The sequence below is a fragment of the Argentina anserina genome, chromosome 6 (assembly GCF_933775445.1).
Source record: "Argentina anserina chromosome 6, drPotAnse1.1, whole genome shotgun sequence".
Classification (NCBI taxonomy): domain Eukaryota; kingdom Viridiplantae; phylum Streptophyta; class Magnoliopsida; order Rosales; family Rosaceae; genus Argentina; species Argentina anserina.
This window is the reverse complement of record NC_065877.1, coordinates 22,083,543-22,110,507: the sequence shown is the minus strand read 5'-3', so window position 1 is coordinate 22,110,507 and position 26,965 is coordinate 22,083,543. Positions and strand designations below refer to the sequence as shown.

At 37.0% G+C, this 26,965-nt stretch overlaps 3 protein-coding genes across 5 annotated transcripts; 1 reads left to right on the top strand and 2 right to left on the bottom strand.

Annotated features, from left to right (window-relative positions):
* Positions 1-1,767: 1,767 nt before the first annotated feature.
* Positions 1,768-6,028, bottom strand: LOC126799200 (ATPase 9, plasma membrane-type). Of its 2 annotated transcripts, XM_050526350.1 has the most exons (15): positions 5,972-6,028; positions 5,726-5,845; positions 5,479-5,577; positions 5,257-5,394; positions 4,853-5,167; positions 4,426-4,752; positions 4,223-4,342; positions 4,022-4,144; positions 3,825-3,929; positions 3,419-3,728; positions 2,823-3,337; positions 2,523-2,696; positions 2,246-2,428; positions 1,972-2,153; positions 1,768-1,864 (listed from the first exon to the last, which is right to left on the bottom strand). In XM_050526350.1, exons 1-15 carry the CDS (start codon positions 6,026-6,028, stop codon positions 1,768-1,770), a joined length of 2,865 nt encoding a protein of 954 aa, XP_050382307.1. The 2 variants fall into 2 exon arrangements, with proteins under 2 accessions (XP_050382307.1, XP_050382308.1); XM_050526351.1 differs by lacking the exon at positions 5,972-6,028 and having other exon boundaries at positions 4,871-5,167; positions 5,726-5,833.
* A 7,162-nt stretch (positions 6,029-13,190) lies between these two features.
* On the bottom strand, positions 13,191-14,271 carry LOC126799572 (ethylene-responsive transcription factor ERF003-like). The gene is made up of 2 exons (XM_050526800.1): positions 14,124-14,271; positions 13,191-13,970 (listed from the first exon to the last, which is right to left on the bottom strand). Exons 1-2 carry the CDS (start codon positions 14,204-14,206, stop codon positions 13,451-13,453), a joined length of 603 nt encoding a protein of 200 aa, XP_050382757.1. The 5' UTR covers positions 14,207-14,271; the 3' UTR covers positions 13,191-13,450.
* A 6,462-nt stretch (positions 14,272-20,733) lies between these two features.
* LOC126797819 (uncharacterized) lies at positions 20,734-26,009 on the top strand. 2 transcript variants are annotated; one of them, XM_050524549.1, is made up of 10 exons: positions 20,734-20,901; positions 22,462-22,543; positions 23,190-23,264; positions 23,342-23,378; positions 24,299-24,382; positions 24,504-24,564; positions 24,668-24,774; positions 24,967-25,032; positions 25,480-25,629; positions 25,724-26,009. In XM_050524549.1, exons 1-9 carry the CDS (start codon positions 20,859-20,861, stop codon positions 25,573-25,575), a joined length of 651 nt encoding a protein of 216 aa, XP_050380506.1. In that variant the 5' UTR covers positions 20,734-20,858; the 3' UTR covers positions 25,576-25,629; positions 25,724-26,009. The 2 variants fall into 2 exon arrangements, with proteins under 2 accessions (XP_050380506.1, XP_050380505.1); XM_050524548.1 differs by having other exon boundaries at positions 25,705-26,009.
* The last annotated feature ends 956 nt before the right edge of the window (positions 26,010-26,965 follow it).

Below are 26,965 nucleotides of genomic sequence, written 5' to 3'. Positions count from 1 at the left end.
ATACAAAATCAAAGCCTCTAAAGTTTTGTAACTGAAAGGATAACTTACATTCTTACAACTTAGACATGTAGGTCTTTCATATGCTCAATTTACTGTATACACTGTTAGAACCAAGGACTAAAATTTTAGCAAGAATGAAAATATCGAGGATCCAAAAATTAGAAATTTCGATGGAAATTTTGAGGAAATTTTGATTTAAAAATAATAATAAAGTAAATTGATGGATATTTATATAAAACATAGAAATTTTGAATGAAACTTGGGGAAATGTTTATTTGATCAATCATCTACTAAATGTCATAAGAAATTATTATATAACTATTAGTTTATAGTGAGTTATAGTAATTTGAGGTGAAATAATCGTCAAACATTATTAAAAATCTACTTAAAATATATATATTTACCCAAATGGAGGCTAACTCATCATGCCTTATTTACATATGATACATTAAACATGAAATTACATAAGTGATTTAGAACCACATAAAAGATCTATGAGCTACAAAATTTTCACTATCTTCATCATGTCTTTGATTAAAATCCTGAGTATATTGCGAAAAATAGTCATTAAATGATACCTCCCATATATGGGTCGTGGGTGATTGACTGTGGGTTGTAGTACTGGTAATTCATGTTTGGATTAAGCATTTCTCAACGTTGACCATAACCATAGTTTTGTGAAGATTGTGCATCAGAGTGTGTTCATATGTTTTTTCACTTGATTGTATCTCATTAGAGAATAAATATGGTGGATAAGGCATGTTGAATTTTTCCCATAAGGGTAAGGTTCATCATTGCTTCCTCCTAGACCAAAAGGGTCGATTCCCCTCAACAACTAGTTTGGTTTTTTTTTTCAATTTTAGGTGAAGTTGAAACATGAAATGCAATATATAATAAAAAGAGCCATATATAACAATAAGTTGGTGTAGTATAGTTGACTATTACTTTGTGCTTGTAAAAGGATGGATCAGAGATTTGATTCTCCTAACTAGTATTTTTTATTTTATTTGAAATTGGTTTGACACGTGGCGATATTATGAAAATATCTAAAATTTTCAAAAATTTACATCGAAAAATGTTTGATATGTAACAGATATATCCATATGCCGAAAAATGGAAACTTTCGCAAAAATATCAAGGAAATTATGGATATTCCAGTCCTCGGTTAGAACAAGTGATCTCGATTAAAGGAGTACAAGATCATATACTATTTAGCATTACTGTCTGATTTCTGTGCAGGACCGTAAATCATGAAAAACTGCATAAATTTTTGAAAACTTGTACCAAGGATTACAAATCTAGAGATGGAATTTGGCAACGAGAGAATTTGGTTAAAGGATTTTGCCATATGTAGAATCAGCAGTTCAGCACCTTTGGCTTTGAGAATTGCATCAGTTTTCATTTTTCAACATACTGAATAAAATAGTCAAGTACATTTGAAAGGGAAAGACTCTTGTCTCTCGGCCAAGGAATTTGAGTTAAACAGCACAAGCCACAAGCCCACAAGGTAATACGACAGAAGCCAGAAATAAGGAATTATCATTTCAAAATAATAGTTCATACAACAGAATAGGATTTCTATGTCCAACCTTGGATTGTCTATGACAAATCACCCGTTGGATTATTTAACCCTTACATGCTCCTATAAATCAAACAAAGAGACATTTTTCTAAGGGAAATGAAGAAAAAGTGATGAACAACTATATTCTCATGTCATGCGCTAGGTTTATCCCTCTCTAGCCTCACTTTGCCAAAACTTCCTATCACTCAGACAGTGTAGTGTTGCTGAATGGTGTCAATGTCAAGTCCTTTGAGTTTGACAACCGATTCAACGTGCCCCTTGAGTGTGTGAAGCTCCCTCAACCTGGAATCTCCCAACAAGCATAACAAAAATTAGGATCCATGGAAATGTACTGCAGGTTTCTATTACAGAAATACTATACTAGCTTCTAGTAGTCTAGTATCACTTACCTAGCAACTTCAGCTCGCCTCTTGGCCTGTTCGGCAATCTCAGACAACTCCCGGTAGTTGTTCTTGTCATTGAAGAGTTCAGATGTTTCAGGAGGCTGCAGACCATGCAAGGTACGCTGAGCAGTCGCCCATTGTGCCTCCCTCTCTCCCTTTCCATAATCCTTCTTTGTTGTGAAGGCGGTCTGCATTTGAAAATTAGCAATCAAACCTCGAAGAAGATACCTATGGAAATTGAATGTCATCACATATTAAGCAGAAGGTTTCGATCTTTTACCTTATTCTCAAGTACAGTATCCCATGCCTTGCCACTCAATGCATATCGAATCATGAACTTGAGTATATCCAAAGGAATGTAGGTGACGAGGGTGTAGAGCCAGATAACACCTGCCCATCCCCATCCCATACCTTTGATTCTTGCAAAGCCCCAGTTTGCATAAACAGCGAGAATTGTAGCAAGCTTAAAACACAAACATGAAAACCAAAATTAGCTTATGGTTCTAGCAAAATAAAATACATCCATGCATTATCAGATATTTTGTCTTGCAACTCACTAGCTGTGCTATAAGAAAGGCAATCATCAGCATGACACCCGGGCGTTCCACAAATGACCAGCTTCGGGATCGAGTGACAAAGATAAGTGCCTGACTGATAACACTAACTTGAAGGTAAACAGCTGCCGTAAGCTCCCTATCACTGCCTCTGATAGATCTTACGCCAAACTTCTCCTGCATGCATTCAACAAAACTATATTATTTAGAATAAGATTGAAAGACAAGACTGTTATAGCATCAAGATTAGTTAGTAGGGGTTGTTACTCATGCTAAATGTTTGGACTATAAATATTTTCTTACCGTGAAAAAGTCGGAATCATTAGCAAGCCAGAAGAAAACAACAGTCATGACAGCCATGTACGTGCCAAGGACAACGCCGGTGGCGAAGATCTCTTTTAACTTCCATGAGTCTGGAAGAGGAGATGGCTTCACCCTATCCTTTGAAATTGTCATGATTGTTCCATCATTGAGTATGGCAATAATGAGAACCATGAAAGGTGAGAAGTCAAACTTCCAGATAAGAGCAAGGAGCAAAAACCCAAGCACAACACGAATTGTGATGGAAACTGCATAGATGGTATAGTTCTTCATCCTCTGGAAAATGGCTCTGCTTGTCAAGACAGCACTGATGATCACAGACAATCCTGGCTCGGTTAGGACAATGTCAGAGGCGCTCCGGGCAGCATCTGTTGCGTCATCGACTGCAATACCAATGTCTGCTCTCTTTAGGGCTGGGGCATCATTCACACCATCTCCAGTCATCCCACAAATATGCTTCCTCTCTTGCAGCCTCTTCACAATCTCATATTTGTGCTCTGCATGTTTCCTAGTTAATTAGTTTTTATTTTCCAAACATATTAAGAGATTTAAATTCGGATATGGTTAATTAGAAGTACCTGGGAAGACACCAGCAAATCCATCAGCCTTTTCAATAAGTTCATCAATAGGGAGGGAAGCAACTGACTCATCCTTGTGTTCACCAAGGAGGGAAGAAGAAGGATACATGTTGGTTCCCATGCCGAGTCTGCGGCCAGTTTCCTTACCAATGGCAAGTTGGTCACCAGTGATCATCTTAACATTGACACCAAGATGAAGAGCACGTCGAATAGTCTCTGCACTGTCGTGCCTCGGAGGATCAAAGAGAGGCAAGAGTCCCACAAACTGCCACGGTGTTCCGGCACTCTCTTTGTCTTTCTCTGGCACAGTCTGGAAGCAAACAATTCATGAATACAGCAAGTTCAATTACAGAAAAGAAAAAGAGTTTCATTATGCTCTAGAATGAAGGAATGAAAATAAAGAAACCTGTCTAGCAACAGCAAGGGAACGAAGACCGCGATCTGCAAACTTGTCAATAATGGCATGTGCTTTCTTCCTTGCATCGTCCTTAAGCTCACAGAGGTCAATGATCTGGTGAAAAGAGTACGTACCATGTCACAAAATTAGAAGGTCTCAAATTAGAGAAATGAGCATTAGTAATAGCTGCAAGGGTGACATATAACCTGCTCCGGTGCACCTTTGCTAACTCGGTGCCAATTGCCATCATTATCGATATATGTTATGGCTGTACGCTTTTCCACTGGATTAAAAGGCAGAAAATGGATCTCCTTGATACCTTCCCTGGCCTGCAGCCATTGTTACATAGTTACATTAGGCTTCCATATCGTGAAAGGCTTGCATAGTTATATAAACAAGACAAATACCTCCTTTGGGTCACCCAACATTCCAACAATACATGTATCAATAGCATCCTGATTCTCAACCCTTGAAGCCCTTGCGCCGAGCAAAATGAGACCATCCTTGTCGACATCTTTAACAAAAACCTGTAAATCAAAAGAGCAACTATCAATGTCGTTTCCTCGACAATGAAAATAGTTTATCCAAAGAATTACTTTGTTTCATGTACCTCGACCATGGTCTTGTCTACTGTAAGTTTATTGAGAGTCAGGGTCCCAGTCTTATCACTGCATAGGACATCCATTCCGGCCATCTCCTCAATGGCTGTCATTCTCTTTGTGATAGCGCCTTGCGTGGATAGGCGGTGAGAGCCAATAGCCATGGTAACTGACAATACTGTTGGCATAGCAATCGGAATCCCTCCGATGAGAAGGACCAAGAGATTGTCAATCCCATCCCTGTACCTCCTACGCTGTATTGGATACATAACCACTATTTCTATTATCATACCAATGGCAATAGAGCATATGCAAAAGTTTCCAATGGCAGTCAAAACCTGAATACCGCAGCAAGATTCAGTGATTCACATTAGTAACAAATACATAGAAATGCAACATATACAATGAAAAACTCTAATGCTCATACATTTTAATTACCTTTTGGAAGTGGCCTACTTGGTTGGTACTGTCAACCAAGTGAGCAGCCTTACCAAAGAAGGTGTGAACCCCTGTGGCAATGACTACTGCCTCTATTTCTCCTTGTTTAACAGTGGATCCCGAAAACACTTCTTGGCCGGGGTGCCTTGTCACTGGCAAAGACTCACCGGTGAGGGCAGACTGATCAATTTTGAGGGGATCTCCGTCCAAGAGACGCGCATCGGCTGGGACAATGTCCCCCAACTTGATGCTGACTACATCTCCTGGTACTAAGATTGCAGCCTCTAACTCAGACCACCTTCCATCTCTTAGAACCTAAAACATTACATTCAAACGACCATTAAGCAACCTAGCTCATTTCATTTATAACGTGGTACACAAGTTTTTAAAACTAATCATATAACCTTCGTTTTTGGGGCAAGGCCAGCCATAAGAGCTGCTGCAGCATTGCCTGCATTGTTTTCTTCGATAAAGCTGATGGTAGAGTTGATAAATAACAGTGCAGTAATTCCCACAAAGTCTTGCCAGTCCGGTGGTCTTCCCTGCATGCATTGCAAAATTCATCAGAATCCTCATAAAACTATCCCTGAGAGAAAGATATGAAGATAGAAAGGTGGTTTGGTTACCCCTCCATTTGCCAAGGCAATTGCCATGATAGCTGCAATTTCCATAACCCATGATAGGGGATTCCACATAAAACCCAAGAACTTCAGAAACTTGTTTTCCTGTTCCAAAAATTATATCTACACATCAATTTTTTTTCATTTCAAAAAAGAAAAAGAAAAAAAGATGACAGTCTATACTAAATAATCACATGCCAAAATGCATCAGAAGTCGAGTATTAGGAAGAATGTGTCTTAAAGATTAAAATACCTTTTTCTCCTCAAGCTTGTTAGGGCCAAAGACTTGAAGCCTCTTCTGCCCTTCATCACTTGACAGCCCCTCTTTTGTGCATTGCAATTGCTCAAACACTTCCTGAACTGGAATTCGCTCCTATGATCCCACATAGCAACACATTGTTAATGCATAGAAGCAGTTCAGATCACTGAATTGCATCGAGAATTTATCCCGGAAATAAGATTGAAACTTGTTGTAGATACAATACAAACAAAAGCTTACAAGATCAACATTCTCTTTCTTGATTTCTTCCAAGCTAATCGCTTTCCCTTCTGCCATTAGATCTCTAGCTCTTTCTTTTTTGTTTTCACAAAGCACACCAGATCAGAAACCCAGATTGTTTACATAAATTACACGCCTAGGTATATATGAACACAACTCACAGACTTTTTATAGCAAGTGAGCGCTAGTATACAAGAATATAACTCCCAAGGAGAACCTCTTGTTACAGTAAATTGTTCTTCAGAAGCTCGTTTATTCCTCTTGAGAATCAATAATCACATAGTGTGCATGCAAGAATAATATTATTTGGGCACTGAGAGACTAAAGCATGCATGAGCTTCTCTTATAACAATGGAATCGGTCTTTTTATGGTAAACACAGATTGAGCGAACGAGCGGGAGTTTTGCTGCGCTCATTCGACATTTGCCCCGGTCATTCGGCCACTTAGAAGAAGCATCTAATTGTTGTGTAACGTTCTTTACGTTCACTGCGCTTTGTCATTCTTACATGTTTCAACTATATGGACCAAATCAACTTTTTGTTGTGTTTTTTTAGTTTTTCTTCATTTGTTTTCATTTTGTTGAGAGAAGGACGTCTAGCCAGATGTTAATCAAATTGAGGTAATTTTTTTTGTGAGAATCGACGCTAGCTCATCAATATATTAATAGGAGAAAATGTACGAAACAACTTATTCACAATGCTATTAGGTGTTTCTTTTGTTAAAAATATCAAAAATAAATTATCGATTTTCAATGATTTGTAAGCGAATTGCAAAGTTTTTTTTTGTTAACACTGTATAAACAACTCAAATGTCTGCAACTAGTATTTTGTGAGCCAAACTCTATTACGAAGAGAGACTATATCACTAAAACAAATGGTACTAGGCATTTTCTCTTTGATCAAAAGTAAAATTGTAAAGTTGAATGGTGTTACTCTTAAATTTACGATAGAACTACATATATTTGTGTATAATCATCCAACTTATACAGCGGTCTAGAGCTAATCATCCTTTAAACTAAGTTTTCATCACACACACATATATATAATCGTTCAGTTGTAGTAGATTTCTGTTCTTAGCCAAATTGACTATTATTTGGGTACAAAACAACATGTGGCGAGTAGTCCCAAAGTTTTGGGACGATCCCTACATTTTCTTGGATTTAGGGTTTCACTTGATGTGTTTTGACTAAAAGGTACACTGCTAGGTTTAAGGCCTGATAATTTCGCATGAAGTCATTTTCCTTGATTTGTAGGTTAATGTTTTTTATTTTTGTTTTACTAGGACTCAAATTTTACTTGTTTTATTTTGGTTTTTTCCTTTGTAGCTCTGATTAATAATGAGCTTATTCTTTGAAGTGGAGCTTGCTCCTGCATGACCTAGCATTATTTGGTCGTGATTGGCTTGATGCCTACATTTTCTTGGATTTAGGGTTTCACTTGATGTGTTTTGACTAAAAGGTACACTGCTAGGTTTAAGGCCTGATAATTTCGCATGAAGTCATTTTCCTTGATTTGTAGGTAATGTTTTTTGTTTTTTTATTTTTGTTTTACTAGGACTCAAATTTTACTTGTTTTATTTTGGTTTTTTCCTTTGTAGCTCTGATTAATAATGAGCTTATTCTTTGAAGTGGAGCTTGCTCCTGCATGACCTAGCATTATTTGGTCGCGATTGGCTTGATGCCTAACGAATTTATTCATTATTCTTAAAAAAAAAATAAAAAAAATCTTGACTAGCTACTTTCAAGTAATGTCAGTATGAGGTGGTTCAAATACTCCTTGCCGAACAATGGAGTACTGATATTAACTGAAGCAACAAATAACAGACACGTGTCTTTTTACTTGCTGTGACCAGAGGGAATAATTTTCGGTCTACCTAGCATGTGAGATAATCATAATAGAAAAACAAAAGTCTAGTAAGTATGAAAGGTCTAAATACCAAATTTGGACCTACAACTAAAATCACCCTGATCAATCTAATAAATATCAAAGGGCAACAAGTCATATAGCTTAAATATCATCCACATAACTTAGTGTAGATTACGATACCTGCATAGGCTACAAAGCGCCAAATACACCCACATGCACTAGGATATAGCTCATGTGGACGAGCAGCTAAAAGCAGCCTAATGCCATGTAACAATTATATATGCACACTCTGAGACAAATCATTTGGATAAAATGGTTTTGTCGATCATGTGAACTTTTGTGTCCGACAATTTGAAGGAATTGAACTGCGAAGGGGGTCAAAGTACCAGGTTAATGCAAGTGCATACAACAGTAGTATAGCTAGAGGGAGAAGGAGATGATGTACCGTTTGGACCATAAACCCCACATCATATTAAAGGAGAATAGCCAAAACCATGTGCGTGTGCTTCTAATTCTAAGACCATATATGAATATTCATGGAGACACTCATCTACTTGAGGGTAACATGGCTATCCATGTGAAGGGGAATGGAGGAAGATGATCAAGGAGGGGGGAACTCACATTACATGCATGCATGCCCATGTTGAGAGAGTGAGAGAGAGAGAGAGAGAGAGAGAGAGAGAGAGAGAGAGAGATTGGTTTGGTTTGGTTTGGCTGTACATGTTGTCCTCAAAATGCATTAAAATTGTGATTGAAGATGCATGTGTTTTGGGAGTAGTCTGCTCACCAACCTGCACTGCAAACAAAAAGGCTTTAGATCGATCGACTCACTAATTGATTCCTGCGTATCTTAATCCAATAATGATAACATCCAAATATTGAGATATGGTTTTTTTTGTCGAAATAAAATTTGTATACATTCAAATTATATAAAATATATAGGGAATAATAATGTCATAATATGTGATGGTTTTCTCCTACCTTATGATTAATTTGGCCTCTGCTTAGAAAAATTAACTATATGAAAGAAAATTTGGGAACACGCCCCTACAAGCTAGGTTCTGGAGAAAAAATTCTCTCAGTCGGTGGTGTCCGGCTGTGCGACAACGTCGACGCTAGCCTAACCTTGCTGGCATGCGGCCTATGCGGTCAAATGGGATGTGGGTCTCGTCCTCCGACCTCGTAATTGGAGATCAGGGTGGAGTGGGTTTGAGGATTGACCAAAAGTTACGGCGGCGATTTCACGGGATGTGGGTGTGTGGTGGCATAGGTGCTTCGACCTTGCGACGGCGGCAACATTTCTTGTCCCTGTAGCAGTGGGAAAGGAGATCGATAATAGCTGTGGGGAAAGGGACCATATGTGTCTTATCTTTGGTGGATCTTGTTCTCCAAGATCTGGGCACATGGGTCTTAAGGGTTCGGTGGTAGAGCGTGAAGGTTGCCGGTTATATGTCGGCAACCTCTTTCCGATGGCGGGTAGGGACCAAGTGCGATGGCAGCATAAGGGGCTGGGTGATGGAGTGGTGGTAGCTTCTGTGCAACGACAGTGCAACACTAGGTCCAATCTTTGGGCCTTCTTTGCTCCCCTTTGGTTGTGGGCCTGGAGGCTTTTGTTGGACCTTGCTTGCCTTGGTAATAAGGGTTGGGCTCCCTTTATGAGCCATAACCAGCTTGTTTATTTTTTTTAGTTTTTTTAATTAATTATTTTGTTTAATAATTCCATACATTAATCGTAAGGGGAGTCGAGTTTCGTGTCTGTGTGTGTACTTTTTGTACTTTGTCTCTTTTAGGTAGGCAGCGAGTTATGGTCGTTGCCGTCTAGTGGCAGGGTGAGACTAAGTGTCATCGGATTAAACGTTTGGCAGCAACATAGTTAGAGAGTTATTGTATTAGATATTAGGATAAGTAACGGATGCTTTATTGTTGTTAAGGTCTCATATTTATTGTCATCTCCATTATGTCACTGTTGTTTCAAAGCAACTAGAGTCTTCATTAGAGTAGTACTCTTTGCTAATTGGTGCTTTGTTAAGTACTTATTTATAGAGATCTTTGATATTATATCAGGTCTTTGTAATCAAGAGTTTAGGCTTCACATCCTCCTTGTATTCGACAGTTTCATTAATAAAGATTTTAAGATAGTCACACTAGCTCTCACATAAAAAATGACTAATTTGGCTTACTGGACGTACAAATGATATTCAAGTACCAGAGTGGGAAAAATGGAACATGTTGGAACCTTGACAACACTATTGGAATGAAATAGTTGGTTTACTACCGCAAAATGGAGCATGCGTGCTTTCGAAGCAGAAGAAGCTTAACCATGGGAATGATCGGAAACAAATTTGTCGCTCATCCTTGGTATGTCCCATTTTGTGCCCACTTTCTATCTCGATGTCACATGTCCATTTATTTTCTATTCACTAACCATGGTTACTTGTTTTATATTTTAACTTAGCAATTTTATTTTCCTTTTTTTTCTAATTAAATAATTAACTCAAAGGATTGAGGTGAAGTGTTGATTCCAAACCAAAAGCTGCATATAGACGAGATCAATATGACCATGGCTTCAACAATAGATTACAATGATCATTCACATGTAAAAATTAATTATATCTGGATAAACTAACCACTATATATCAAACACAATATACACAATTAAAATTCAGACCATGTAATTTGAAAAAAAAAATTACACAATAAAATCTGGTGCTTTGAGTTATATTGTGAATTTGATATTATTATTATTTTTTAATGAGTTAATTATTTAATCAGGAAAAAAATAACAAAGGTAAGATATAAAACTATTAACCATGGTTAGTAAATAAAAACATGTGGCATCAAGATAGGAGGTGGATACAAGATTGACATACTAAAAGTGGGCGACAAATTTGCTTCCGGAATAATAGGGTTAAGGAGGGAATTTACACCTACTTCAATTAGGACTAATTAAAGTATTAAACAGATAAATTAGAGCTTTGAATGTAATTTATAATCTAAATACATGCATGCATGTAAGCGCAATCGAACTTGCTAGGAACTATAACCTACCAAGTAAATAAAGACTGGAATTGAATTTGCTATCCACTTTCAAGAATCAAGATGTGCAAACAGTGCAATAAGTGTCGGAAGGAGTGAATTGACCTTCAATTTACTCGTAAAAATCATCATTCATAATACCAAACAGTCGGATGTAGAACTATCAATGAGTCTTGATCCTATTCGTCAGATATTTCCATTCATAGGTTCTTAAATAACAACCAAACGACCGGGATCATTCAACAGATTCTAAATAATCCACTAAATCCGAAGTGATTGCCTATTAACCACTAAATATTTGGAATATATTTTCCTCATTACATTGCCTAAGAATTTGTTGAGGACATATGGACCCATGTTGTTGGAAGCAGCATGAGTGCATAACCTTGTTGATTAGCAAGAAAAAGATCCACAAGCACACTCCAATAGTATCGGGCAAAAATCAATTTCTACCTTGACCGTCTCAAACCACTTTTCTTCATCTGAACAGTGAACACTTCCGAGTAGTGTAAGTTCTACATCAGAATCTGTCAAGGCATTACTATCATCAGTATCTTGCCAAGGGAAATTAATACTCAGTACCCACCAATTTCTAGTGCATGACTATCACGGTACTACTTCTCGATCGATCAATACGTTTCTCTTGAGTTGAAACCTACAATGACCGACTTGCATGCATGCAAAGAATAGACGCTTTTACTGGTCTTAATCGATTTATGTGTTAAATAACGACAAACGTGGTCCGTGGACTAAATGTACTGATATTGTCTCAACTTAGTTACCTTACATGTGTTGAGTTTTAATCACAAAATGTCTGAGTACAATTAGGTATTATCCTCCCACTTATAAGCTTTATTTTATTTGTCACTTCTTATATAAGATATTTCTCCTCTCTAACATGCCACTTCACGTGCAACATAATTTTAGGTCTGCATGTGACATATTAACATACCATACACTTGGACGAAATAAACCAAGGTCCAGTAATCAACGACACTTGGTGACCATCCAATCAGAAACCATCCGATGACATTATAATAGAACCCAACTCGGGGCATGACAAAGTGACACTCAACTCGGGCCCGCGACAGATTGGAGGCACGACTAGAGAGGGACATGTTATGATATCATGTTAAACATCGACAAACGTGACTCGTAGACCAACTGTACCGATATTGTCCAAACTTAGTCACCTTACAAGTGTTGAGTTTTAATCACAAAATGTCTTGGTATAATTGAGTATTATTCACCCCCTTATAAGCTTTATTTTATTTGTCACATCTTAAATGTGAGATTTCACATCTCTAATAGTAAGTAATCAACTACGTATTGCTCTAATTTCAATCATAAAATGGGAGACGATATATACAAAGAGTGTGATCAAGCGAGAGAGATGAAGAGGAACCATGACTACATTGTTAACGTTTTGGGGTAGCTCTTTTTGCAACTTTGGTCAAAAGGCCTCTCCTTTAAGCTAGGGATGAGTGGGTCTACGGTGGAAGGATAACAAAGCTGTCTAATCTACATATCTTCTGGAAAAAAGCAAGTGAGAAAACAATGAGAATGTTTCTGAACAAGGGAGGAAAATCAATCATCAAAATCCCTTCATATTTGGCTCTATCTGATCGATCAGTGCGCGAGCAATGGCATGGGTCTTGACTACATAATTGAACATTTGAACCACAGCATTATTGTACTGTGTTGCCTTGTACTGCTAGTTTCTACCCCAACAACAGTTGACTGAACTGCTTGCCTGGTAGAAGAATTTTCGGTTTCATATATGAATTCGATCCTCAGAAAAGGAAAATAAGGAACAGGATAAAAATAAAACCGAAATAATGTCAAGTTTGGGACAGTACAGTATTCAATTAATCACATTACGTACAACCATTTTTACAATTAGCATTTAGCAGAGAGGCCGGCTTGCTAGTTTACCAGTTTAAAACCTGTTATGTCTTGCGAAATGCTAAACACGCAAAGTTCCATATCATGTTTCACACTCTCGTATGTTTGTCGTCATCCTTTAGTTGTTTTCTAATCTTTCTGGTCTTTTTCCTTCTGTTGTCCATATCAGGGAATTCTGTGCTGTGCTTTATGGACTAATTTTCAGACAAAAAGAAACAAGAACGAATTTTAAAAGATATTAAGGTTCACCACTCAAGATTAATTGTTTAATTAATCTCTACTGGTTCTTCAAGAATCAATCAAGATAGCAAATAAAAGTATCCAGTGTCTATTTATTAGCCCAAAACAGAAACTAAACAAAAGCATGAAGCTCTATTTCACGAAATCAACTTACATACGAGCTTTTGCCTTGGGGATGTGTCGGGGTAATGCTCGCTACAAGTATGAGCTATACGAGTACCCACTTACATTCTCTATCCCACAATGACATCATAGTGTGTGAAGCAGCTGCATATTTCATTCTACCCTCTCGATCGCTAGCTAATTCTTCCACAAGTACGTTTTGATACATACTACAACTCACCAAATGTATTTACTTGATTTAACATAGCTAACCCCAAAAAGTCTGCATTTTTCCATGTAGAAGATGCTAGAGTTTAGCACTGCCTATACTTAAACTCCAGGACAAAGCTCAATGTACCCATAATCAAGCAACTCCTCTATCATTTCCTCAATGTGATCCTCCTCAAGCGGCTGAAAGAACTCCTGATGGTGATCATGGTGCTCAACTTTAATAGCCGTGTCATCATCAACCCATTTCCCCCCACTACATTGAACTCCACCGTACTCCCTCTTCTCCGACCAGCCGAACCCGGAAAAGTCACTGTTATCGACAATGCAGCTAGCACTAGAAGTGACGGATGGCATTACTTCATGCACTGGCTCCTCCTTTGGAGCTGGTTTTTCTCTCATTTGAAGATTTTCTCTCATTTGAAGAGAGACCATGTTGCATTTGTGAAGCTTTGCTATCAAAGCTGAAGAGAGAAGCTTGGATGAATGAGACGTGTGGTCGTTGGGATTGAATGGGAAATTGGTACGTGCTTTGGTACCGCACATGAGTCTCGCCGCTTCGTCGTAGGCTCGCGCTGCGTCCTCCGCCGTTTCAAACGTGCCTAGCCAAATTCTTGTCTTCCTGTAAATGCAAACATACGCGTTTCTTGTTTAGTACAACAAAGATATGAAACAACGTGAAAAAAAAAAAGAAAAAGACTTGCTCTTGGTGAAAACAATCATCATCTGGTGGAGAATAGGTCAATAGGATATAAACTGATCAGTGCGAACTTACAGTAAGGGGTGGCGAATTTCAGAGACCCAAGAACCCCAATGCCTTTGTCGGACGCCACGATAACGTTGTTGGGACCTAGCCATGATAGGAGTGGTGGTAGCGGTGGTGGTGAAAAATGAAACGGTCCCAAAGTTTGAAGGGCCTCGAATGTGTTCTGCTTTGGGCAAGCGAGTAGAAACACAAGAGATGACTGTAGGGGGAAGGCGAAGGCTAGGGGGTTTATATAGGCATGAGGAGGCCTACCCTTTTCTATCATTTTCTTCTTTTGGTTTTCCACTTTTCCTTAAGCATGCAATTGTGTAAATATTTCAATCTAATAAGTATAATGTTGCCTCTTGCTTTATTGATTATGAACTAGTAATGAGTGTGTAGGTTTTCAGTTGTCCTGAAGACAAACACATCTAGAGGAAATAGACACGTTAAAGAGCTTCTATAATCATTGGGGTTTACAGGTTGAGTTTTGGCCACTTTGTTTTTATATATACTTACATTTGAGTCATGCATGAAATAAGATAGTATGATTTCAAAATTATCATAAGATTGATGAAATGATTTTCTAATTAAAATAATTAATAATGACCGTTTTGTGTTATGTATCATCATACAACTAAGAATATGCATATCATTCAACAATTGTCTAAGTACTTGATTTGATTACCGATTCAGGATTTTCATTGTTTTTTATATGATGTGATGACTATCTGTATATCATATCAATTTAATCGGTAGAATATTATCCAATGCACGTGTACCATATATTGTCAATTTTATTGAAATTTTATTTTTAATATTAAGAAATAATCAAAACCATAGCCTCTCACTATTCTTGTCCATTGCCTATTTATCTTTGCTTGTGTTCTTATTAAAAGAAAATATAACCCAATTGCTAAGAGCATCTCCAACAGTTCTTACATAAATTCTCTATAATAGCGAAGAAAATCACAAAATCTCTGTAATAAAAAAATCACCAACTCCAATAGCTTTTCTATAATATTTGACAAAATTAAATGCATTCATGCATAATTTAATGATTTATAAAATTATGAATTAATTTCAATTTATCCCCCCCCCTAAATTTTACACCCAAAATTAGTTCACATCTGAAAGTTTTATATTAATCAGTTCACCTCCTATACTTTCAAATGACATCAAAGAATGACAAAATTCATATTTTCTTGGTTAAAATCTGATCAAAATCTATCAGAAAAAGGCTTCAATGCATATCATATATGCAAGACTAAAATAAAATTCCTAATAATTGTACAACAACACTGAATGTTTAAAATTAGGTCTCGTAGCATAATTATCGATATAATCCATATAAAAATTTGAACTTTGTCCTTCTTTAATGTCTTTTTAAAGTATATGGGGTGAATTGACTAAAATAAAAGTTTAAAGGGTAAACTGATTTTGGGTGTAAAATTTAAAGGGTAAACTGAAATTAATTCTAAAATTATTATATAATTGTTCAAAATATATAAAAAATTATTTAACTTTTTCCTTTTATAAGAAAGAGAGAGTGAATTCTAAGGGAAAGTATTATAGTTTACAGAATTTTCAATAAATTTTACTAGTTTTGATAATTCTATAAATCTAGATATTTTCATTATCTCTTTTCCCATTTTCTTTATAATAAACTATGTTTTACATGAGCTGTTAGAACAAAAATATATTATTTTTTCTCTAAAATAGAGATTATTATAATTTTACTAGAATTGCCGGAAATACTCTTAAGAAATATGTAATGCTCGGTAAATAGGATATGAAAATCATCCATGTGTGTAGAGCGTGGGGGGTACGTGGGTTCTTTTTTGTACTCGTTCTAGTGGTTAGTGAACATGAGTACGTGGCTTACATCACAATTTCTAAACATATAGGAGACCTACCCATATGCTTGAATGCAAGATGGACACAAACCCATGTTTGTTGTAATCCCCTCCCACCATTCTCTCTCTCGGCTTTGTTGCCTAGCTACCATGCTCGCTAGTAGCTTCTTTTTTGACCCTTGATTGTCAGCTTGTGGCAATAATATCCATCACAAATTCTATGCTCTTAAATCTTAAGGATCTAATGCATTAAAGAATAAGAATTGGGTCATTCCCTCCCATTTCATAAAGGCCATGCTAATTTGTTAGAATTCTAGTGTAATATCCCACATCGGCCAACGGAGAAGGGGTAATGTGTCTTATATATACATGCCCACCTCCATCTAATACGAGGCATTTTGGGGATTTAATGGCTTCGGAGGGGATGGAAACTCCGAACTTAAACTTGTTCGAGGTAGAGCAATCACAGGTTGGGTGACCTACTGAGAAGTTGCTCGTGAGCTCCCAAAAACAAAACAGTGAGGGCTACGCCCAAAGCGGAAAATATCGTGTTACAGCGGAGTCGGTCCCGGGATGTGACAATTTTGTATTAGAGCCACTCTGACGTGTGGTGCGAGTGTGCCGACGAGGACGTCAAACTCCCAAGGGGGTGGATTGTAATATCTCACATCGGCCAACAGAGAAGGGGTGATGTGTCTTATATGTACATGCCCACCTCCATCTAACACGAGACATTTTGGGGGCTTAATGGCTTTGGAGTGGATGAGAACTCTGAAGTTAAGCTTGCTCGAGCTAGAGCAATCCCAGGATGGGTGACCCACTGGGAAGTTACTTCTGAGCTCCCAGAAACAAAACCGTGAAGGCTACGCCTAAAGCAGACAATATCGTGTTACGGCGGAGCCGGTCCCGGGATTTGACAATTATAATATCCCACATCGGCCAACGGAGAAGGGTGATGTGTTTTATGTGTATATGCCTACCTCCATCAAACACGAGGCTTTTTGGGGGAACAATAGCTTCGGTGGGGAGGGGCACTCCGAAGTTAAGCTTCTCGGGCTAAAGCAATCTCATGATGGGTGACATACTAGGAAGTTGCTCGTGAGCTTCCAGAAACAAAATCGTGAGAGCTATGCCCAAAGAGGACAATATCGTGTTATGGCTGAGCTGGTCCCGGGATGTGACAATTTGGTATCAGAGTTACTATACCGTGTGTCGATGAGGACGTCGGACTCCTAAGAGGGGTGGATTGTACATGCCCACCTCCAACTAACACGAGGCCTTTTTGGGGATCAATGGCTTCGGAGGGGATAGAAACTCCGAAATTAAGCTTGCTCGGGCTAGAGCAATCCCAGGATAGGTGACCCACTGGGAAGTTGTTTCTGAGCTCCCAGAAACAAAACCGTGAGGGCTATGTTCAAAGTGGACAATATCGTGTTACGGCTGAGCGTTCCCGGGATGTGATAGCTTGTGTTAATTTTTCGGAATAAATGGCAGTGTTAATAATGTACCAACAGTCCAACATAAGGCCAAAGTAATTCATTCATCGAAATTAAAGAATAATTTTATAATAGAATGTCAAAGCAAAAAGAGGTTTTTATTGGCTCAATATCATTTGGTCAAGTGACATTATCTTTTCTAGTAAAGAGAGAGGTTGTGATTGAGGTCAACTCACAATCAAACTCATTATAACGTTTTAGTTACACCTTCTGTTTCCTATTTTTAGCTATTTAGGCTATTTATAATACATCATTTTTTGGCTGCGGAGGTCTGCACCAATGTTTTAGTGCGGATTTCCATTTTTTCACCATTTTTCAATAGAATTTCCTCATATCCACCGTCTGGTATCTAGAAAATATTGTGTAGATCATCTATGCCAAATTTCAACCAATTTGGTAATCATAAGGCCTTCAAAATTGCGTTTTCCGGTTAAAAATATTAACGGTTCATTTTTGACATAATTCAGTCTGTCCATTTTTTTTCGATTTTAAGGGTCTTAACGATCACTAAATTGGCTGAAATTTTGCAGAGATGATCTACACAATATTATCTAGATACTAGACGGTGGAAATGAGGAAATTCGATCGAAAAGTGATGAAAAAATGGAAATCTGCACCCAAACTATTGGTGCAGACCTCTTTAATTGAGAAATTCTAATTTATAATTGAGTAATTTTAAGCGTTTGAAATCATATAATGAACCTCCATGTGAAGTCTCCGGTTCTAGTTGCTTAGTCGACCAACTTGACATTCGTGCATGCATATATGAGAACTGATCTGGCATTTGTAGTAAGCCGGCCAAATTATATTTCATCAATAAACAAGTATCTTTGAGTATCTTTCACAAATTCTGTGTATATACACCTGAATTTATAAGGGCCATGATGATATTGTCAATGCATGTAACTTTTGCGTTGAGATCAGGATTGAGATACTAAATGGCTACAAAAATTATCATGCTTTCAATAATTTGAAGGTGTAGGTGACTCAAAAAAATTACTATGGGATTAGGAGGTATTAATAATGTGGTGAGGAAGCCTCTAGGTAATATAGCTAGAGTGACCTTGTGAGTCCAAACTCTAGGTTATGTTGTTCCTATGAGATCGATATAGGAAGCCTTGTTGGGGTTTGGAATTTCCAACAAGTAACAAGCAAACATGGCAAATAACAAAAAGTTACTTTCAATTTAAGCCTCATCATTTAGACCGCGAAGGTCCGCAAACCCGATGGGATTTTACTCAGTCCAGCCCACAAGAAAACCCGCTTCCGTGGGTAGAGGGTCGGGTTTAGTTTAGAGGTGTGAAACCCAGCCCGACCCGTAAAAGCCCGCTAAGAAATAAAATATTATACATGCATATAATATATTATACATATATCAATTATATGTCTTTTTTGGTAATAATTAAATATAAAATATTATATATGTTAATAATACTATATTTAAAATTTTATATTTCTTTATATCATAACTTTATACTAGATTTAAAATAAATTATAGCATTATGAAGCAACTATATGAAGTATATGAAGTAAACTTCTTGGGATTAATCGACACTAACTGATGTTATATATATTAATATTTAGAGACCCAGTTAAAACTTCATCTAATTCGGACATCGTCTGACCGTCAGAATTTCCGGTAAACCGAAAACACCACTAATATGCCCTAAGGGATGATTCATTACCAGTATGCAAACGTCGAAAGCCGTTTGCATATATGAAATCATCTAATTTTTGTCACCGATTGTGCACGGTTACACCGAGGAAAATCATTTGGTAAAGCCCCGGTAAATGGGGTTTTAATATGTCAAAATGCCTCTTTTTTGTTGTTGACCGTATGTACGAACGGTCAAACTATGTCCAAAACGGACGAAATTCTAACGGGGTCCCTAAATATATATATATGTGTCGATCAACCGTATTTAGAACCGGAGTTGTCGATCGCCGAAGTGTCCACTAATGTATTATAACTTTTATACTATGTTTAAAATAAAACTATCACATTATAAAAGTGACTATTACAGAGTGAAGTTCCAATTTTGGCACACTTTTCGGTCAAATTTTTCACCATAAGTGATTCAATATTTAGGTATGCTATTCAAGATCATCTCTACAAAGTTTCATCCAATTTGACAATGGTTTGAGCTTTCAAAATTGAGATTTACACGAACGGTTCACGTTGAACAGTTTTAATTCATTCATTGATTTAATCTAATTTCAATATCTTAACGATATCCGAATTAGATGAAATTTTGTAGAGATGATCTTGAATAACATACCTAAATATTGAATCGCTTATGGTGAAAAAATTTGACCGAAAAGTGTGCTAAAATTAGAACTTCACTCTGTAATTTCAGAGTGAAGCTTCACTCTGGATATGGACTATATATATATATATATATATATATATATATATATATATATATATATATATATATATATGATCCAAGTTCAACAACACAAAAGTTCATTTTCCTCCAAATTGAAGACAATTTTGTTTGGCACTAATTTACGTTCCTTTCTTCACAAAGACTCAAACAACCGAGACATTGTGATTCACCTTAGTTTCAGTATTCCTCCATCGATCTCCATGCACACTGCCTTATACGCCTAGCTAACGATATCTGCCGGACCAACCCAAAATCTAAGCTGTTGACTTGGTGGTTTGAGATGAGGTCTTAGACCAGTTGTGTGAACACTGATCGACCATGCGACATACATATACAACCATAATTAATCAATACAAAAATTACCCTTTTCGTGGTTAATTACGGGTGTGTACGAATTTGCTGATGAAGGGTTAGTCAATCGCCAACTCGCCATATCAGGACTCTAAAAAAAAACCCAAACCAAACACAAATGGTGATGACTTGTGGAGTTTCCATATGAAAGAATGGTTTCTGGAATCTGGAATAATAACTGGACTGAAGTCATTCTGATGGATCAGAATCATCAGATTGTGTTGTGTTCAGTTTTCAGTTTTCACACACAATATTCGAGTTCAGGTTTCTGTCCGTCTCAAACTGAGCCACTGGGGGGTCATGTCATAAATACTTGACCTCATCATAACTCACCCTAGAATCTAACTTTAACCTGACCCAAATTTAACTTCTCCAACACGAACCGTAAAAAAAACCCAAACTCGCTGGGACCCCTTCAAGTCATCCTACGCCGCCCACCATATTAGTAAAAATAAACCACCAATCATACACCGCCACGTCTCCACCCGGCGCCCTTGAAACTCGGGGGAAGTAAAAATAGAGAGAGAAACCCCAATATATGAATCCACCTCTTTTTCTTCTTCTTCTTCTTCTCTGAAAGACGACAAGACAAATCCACAAAGACAAGAGCTCTTGAGCGACCGAGGCTTCTGGGACTCGCTTGCTCTCGACTCTCTCTTTCTCTCTCTGTTTATGCCGGTGTCTTTTTCCGTTGCCGCCAGGATGAGACGCTCCGGTTTATCACCATCCCGATTCTTTTTTATTTATTTATTTATTTTAATTTGGCTTCAATTCTTGAGTTTTTGAGATGTTTTGATCATTGGTTGTGTTCTAGTGAGTATTGATTTTTTTTTTATTCAAGCATGGTTTTTTGTTTTTGTTGTTTTTGAATAATCACAATGATGAGTATAGGAGTTTTAGATCAGGAGCTTCATGCAAAGCATAGAATTGCTTGATTCGAACTAAATTCAAGGTTTGTGGAATGAAGGGAGGAAGTGAAAGATCGGCAGAATGGGGTGGATGGTTGACAATAGTGAGCTGTTTGACCAGAAATCTATGATTGCTTTATTTATGGTGGTTTGGTCATCTTTCCTGTTTTGTGTTTTCTGAATTGAAGAGAAGAGAAGAGAAGAGAGAAATATAAGACCAAAAAATATAGAGATAACATTATCATAAGCCTACTTGAATATCTTGTTCTCTTTTTTGGATGATCTGAGATTTAGGTCCATGCCCATTTCTGAGTGATTTTCAATGCAAACACCACAATTATGAAATGCAGCAAATGCTCTCAATTGAAGCCTCTCTGGTCATTTAGTAGGGTTTAACTATGGCAATTTTGAAGGTCATATTATTGACGATGTAATTTCTCTAGTTTAGTCTTTTCCGTTTTGTATTTGATGTGTCATCCCTTATTATGTTTAGAGTCGGGGCCTTCATGGCTCCATTAGTCTGTCAATATGGATCTCCATTGTGATTGATTAACTCTATGTTGACGTGCTATTACCGGTATTGACTCACAACCCATTGTAATCACTTCTTCCTAAATGAAGCTCCTCTTTCATTTAAATGTGTGTATTGTCAACTAGAAACATTCACCTGGTCCTTTAACTTGTATTTAAGATCTAACCAGAACATCAACTTCCCTGGGAGAATCAGAGTTGTGTCTAACATGCAGAGTACTTGACCTAAATTTTATCGGATGGTGTCAATCCCAGTGGATTCAGAATGAACAGATAATATTCCTTCTGAATGGCTCTATTTTGCATTTAAAATCAGGAGACTTGGAATTTTTAATCTGTTTTCATTCAACCATGAATTATTAGGAGACCTGATAATTACTGTATCATTCTAATCCAAGGTCCATCACCTGTGTTGATGGCTCCATAGGATTAGATCCTCGTCTGTTGTGAAGATATTTTAGGATAGATCTTTCATCTACTATTATTGTAAAGCACTTTCTTCAGCCATGTAGTTGGCATTGGTGGTGCTGGTCTCTGTAACCGTGACGAAGATGTTGATAAGCACAGAGGAATTGGCCAGTGTTTTCATTTGATCCCCGTTTAGCATTGGTGGAAGAGAAATACTTAGGGTCCTCGGAGTCTCAGTCACTGTGGTCTCCCTTCTGATTATTATATACTTTGGAAGCACATTACTTCATGTATACTTGTTTTACATTGAAGATATGTCTTTTTGACGAATTCACCTATCTGTTTTTTATATTATATACTGAGTATTTATTGATTGTGCCTTTCCATATTTTCTTTAAATATAACTAATCCCATTTTGAACTGTTCAGCCATTAAAGCAGCTTCTAAAGAGTTGGAACGGATTGATAATGTGTTCTATACCTATGCAAATACGACTTCTGGTGTCATTGAGTAAGTCTACAACATCAAACTACTTGTGGATTCATGAATTTGGTGTTTGCTGTTTTCGAACAGATTGTTGGAAAGTTGTAATTTCTTTCAAGGAAAAGGTTTAGAGCTTAGTAACAGAATAAATTTAGCAACTGCTTTGTGGCAGTTAAGTTCTTGTTACATCTTCGAGTATCAAGGAGCCTCAGGATTTTGAACACTACAATCAATTATATATTGCTCTTGAACAGTGCCAGCTCTTAATTATAGGAATCTTCTTCAGGAACCCAAGCAATAGTTGCATGGAAATCACTTTTTTTTTTTTTATAAATCAACTCAGCAAGTCATTATGATTTTTACACGTAGTACTAGAAAGGGTGTTTATGCTATTTATCGTAACTTGAGGGAATATTATTCTATCTTGCAGATGTACATAATGTAGTGCTCCCACAAACTATAATATTCTAAAAAAGAAACATCAGTTTACAAATTTGAAGTTAGAATTGGACAATTGCATGTCATAGACATGTTTTATATTAATCCCACGATCTGATAACATTTGTATTTATTCAATTTATAATAGTTTCAAATTTGAGAAATAATGCTTTCATTGATATATGTTTATGGCATGCTCTTATAGCTTATTACTTTTCATTTGCTTTGTGAACAGTCCAGAAGGAATCGAGCGTCTTTGTGCAGATATGGAAGTTGACCCTACAGATGTAAGGGTCTTGATGCTTGCCTGGTAAGTTCTATATACTGTCATTTGACCTCACTTATTAAACTTGGAGTCATTCTAATGTGGTAAAACTGACTGACCAGGAAAATGAAAGCCGAAAAACAGGGATACTTTACCCTGGTAAGCAACACTTTTCTAGTATGCTGACTTAAATTGATAAGCAAGTATCATTATATATATATATATATATATAGATGCTCTTGTGTATCTTTTGTATTATTGTTTTTTCTCAGCTTATTACTTGAAGAGTTGTCTTTGCTTTCTTCTATATTTTAGGGAGACTTACATGGGGTTTTTACTATTTTCACTATTACGGCCTAATTCAACGTGTTCAGCGATTGATCTTTTAGAATCCTATGCCAGAATTGGGTCTACAAAAAACAACTAAATCCGCAATCATCTGGTCATTAAGATTGTGTAAAGAGATGTGGCCTGTTAGCTAAAATTAAAACGACCACGGTGGTAATCAAATGATTAATGTTTCTGTAATGGCTAATGTTGTGTAGGAGTTATGTGTATATGTAACTACTGAATGGATGGATAGTTACATTTGAACAACCATTTTAATCATCATTAAGATATGCTATTCTTATAACAATAGTATCTGCATGAAATGTGTCATATTGTTAGCAAGTTCAGCCAAATCTAGCTTACATATTGAAAGAAACATTGTATTTGGTTTCAGTCCCTTCTGTATATTTGTTTCTTATGAATGATACTTCTAATAGTATCTGCATGAAATGTGTCATATTGTTAGCAAGTTCAGCCAAATCTAGCTTACATATTGAAAGAAACATTGTATTTGGTTTCAGTCCCTTCTGTATATTTGTTTCTTATGAATGATACTTCTAATAGTATCTGCATGAAATGTGTCATATTGTTAGCAAGTTCAGCCAAATCTAGCTTACATATTGAAAGAAACATTGTATCTGGTTTCAGTCCCTTCTGTATATTTGTTTCTTATGAATGATAGTTCTAATAGTCTGTAGTTTCTTTCTCCCCAAGTGTTGGAATTGATAAACCAATATCATGTTTGACAGGAAGAGTGGCGAGTTGCACTTAAAGCATTAAGGGCAGATAGTTTAAGTAAATTAAAAAAGGCACTTCCAGAGCTAGAGAAAGAGGTATAATATTTTAGTTTTGCATCCTTCTATAACATTGTGATAATTTAATAGATTCCCACATATAAGATGGTGGTTGTAGAAAATCTGAATTTCCCTCTCTGTTTAATTGTATCACTTAAAGGTCAGGAGGCCATCAAACTTTGTGGATTTCTATTCCTATGGATTCAGATATTGCTTAACAGGTAAGCTTTTTTCTTTTTTTCTTTTTTAAACATAGCTGTGTCTGGTTTTTTATTGCTCATACATGCGTGCTAATGTCAAGTTTGTGTTATTTTTTTTTTTCAGAGGAGAAACAGAAGAGCATAGATATAGAGAGTATATGCCAATTATTACATATTATATTAGGATCTCAGTACCAAGAGCAGGTTGACTCATTTGTAGAGTACTTAAAGGTAAGTCACTGCAATGTGCTGTTCTGCAGTCATTGTATGTATATGGATATTCCGATGGCTAAAGTCATACTCAACACCTACTTTCCCGGAATATATATTCATATATATATATATATGTATGTATTTATATCTACATATATTTATATATATCTATAAGAAATGAACTTGAAAGTGTTTCTCTACTATATGCAGACTCAGAGTGATTACAAAGTCATAAACATGGATCAATGGATGGGCTTTTACCGATTTTGTGATGAGGTAAACATAAACTTTGAGTGCTGATTTTAAAGTTGCTGCTTTTGTTTCATCCTGTTCAGTTTTCCAGCTTATATTTCCAATTGACTATTTTTGTGCCACATATAATATTGGTGTATAATAGAAATGGTATGTTATTATTGTATCAGATGTGATATGTACATGCTAATGCTATCTTGGCTTTTACCCATGAAACTTTTGTACTGATTATGTATGTTCAACCCCAAAAGACTTCAGTTTGAGCATTCACCCACTTTTGGTAAACGTAAATGGCTACCTCATTTTCTATAATCATTGATGCTTAAAGCATTTGAGTCACTCTAAATTTACTAAGCTGAGCACATTTAAATATCCCCTGCTCCAAAAAAACATGCATACCTGCAGTATATTGTTTTGCATATGGCTGGTGCCCATGGCCTTGATGCTTACCTTTTACAATCTTTTGCACAGATAAGTTATCCAGACCTTAGCAACTATGATCCTGAACTTGCATGGCCTTTGATCCTTGACAATTTTGTTGAATGGGTGCGAGAAAAGCAGAGCTAGAACTGATGATTCGTGGTCAACTTCAGTCTGCTGAAAACAACAATTCCTCCAGAAGTACTGTTTCCTCCTTTTTCCGGTTTGACTTAATAAGCTGTGGCTGCGTTGACGTACTTACCCACGTTTGTATAGTGAATTGGCCTTTTTGCAGGACATTGGATGGCCCCAGGAATTTATTTCGGTTCTGTTCTGCTATGAAAAGCTTCCTCAAAGTGCTTGGCTTTGGTAATTGTATGTTTGTGTTATGATAGTACCTTGGAAAGCCTTGTTAAATGTCACAGCGGCTTCCATAATTGTTTCTGTTGAATATTCAATTAAATTGCTCTCAAGTTACTTGAGAAAATGGTGTGAATGCCGCGGACCTATGCTATTTTAGTGTGAAGTGATTGTATCATGATGTGTTTGATAGAATAAAAATCACTCTTGAATTTCCTGCCCGTCTGAATCTCGAAGAATGTGTTGATTTGGGTGAACTTCCCTGGTATCATATTACAATCCGTGAAATTTTGGACAGAAATGTAGACTGCTTGACAGCAGATATTGGTAAGAAATAGCTAGAAAACTATGACCTCATTTTCTGCCATCGTTCTCCTGCTGAACTTGGGAATAGCTATTGACAACTAGTCGTTCGTGAGATCATATTGTCGTTGGTATTTGATCTTCATGTAGAAATGGACGCAACTGTATCAATTTGAGCCTATAGATTTTTGTAAGGTTCCCTGTGCCTTTGGTTCATGTGCAACTCTGTTGGATTATAGAGTTTGGTGCATGTGCGACACTCTTGGACCAAAGAGACACAAACGTGCCTTAATTCTTCTGACAAGTCAAACAGGTGGTTCAATAGTTGATCACCCACCCTACTTGAAAGACGAGGAAAAGAAGAACGACAAGGTGACTAAAGTGACCGGCATGAGAGATTTCTGATAAAGAAAGGGACTTGATTTTCGATTCGAATGACATATGATATAGTGAAAGAACGTGAAGGCACATTGTGTAGGGCATTCTGCTCTCCTTTCAAAGCCTTTGCTTCAAACTGGAACAGTCCAATGATCTTGCAAAGTTCATGGTGGCATAGCTTTCCAGCCTTTCTTTGTACCAAGTGCCAACAGAGAAAACATTGATAGGAAATAGAACTACGCTTTTCCCTATTCTGATCTTTATATGTGGCTTGCTATATCTTTTACTTGGTTAAAGCGACACTTTCAAACAAATGTGTATTCTTTTGAGTAGGTTTATCACTTTCACAGCTGCTTTGTGTATAAAATTCCAGTCAAGTAATCAGAGTTATGCGCCATTTAACATCCTGGGAAAATTAAACTAGATGGATCAGCTTTCATTTCATTGTTATGCAGAGAGATCAACAGTTGCTTAATGTACATGTGCAAATGCGATG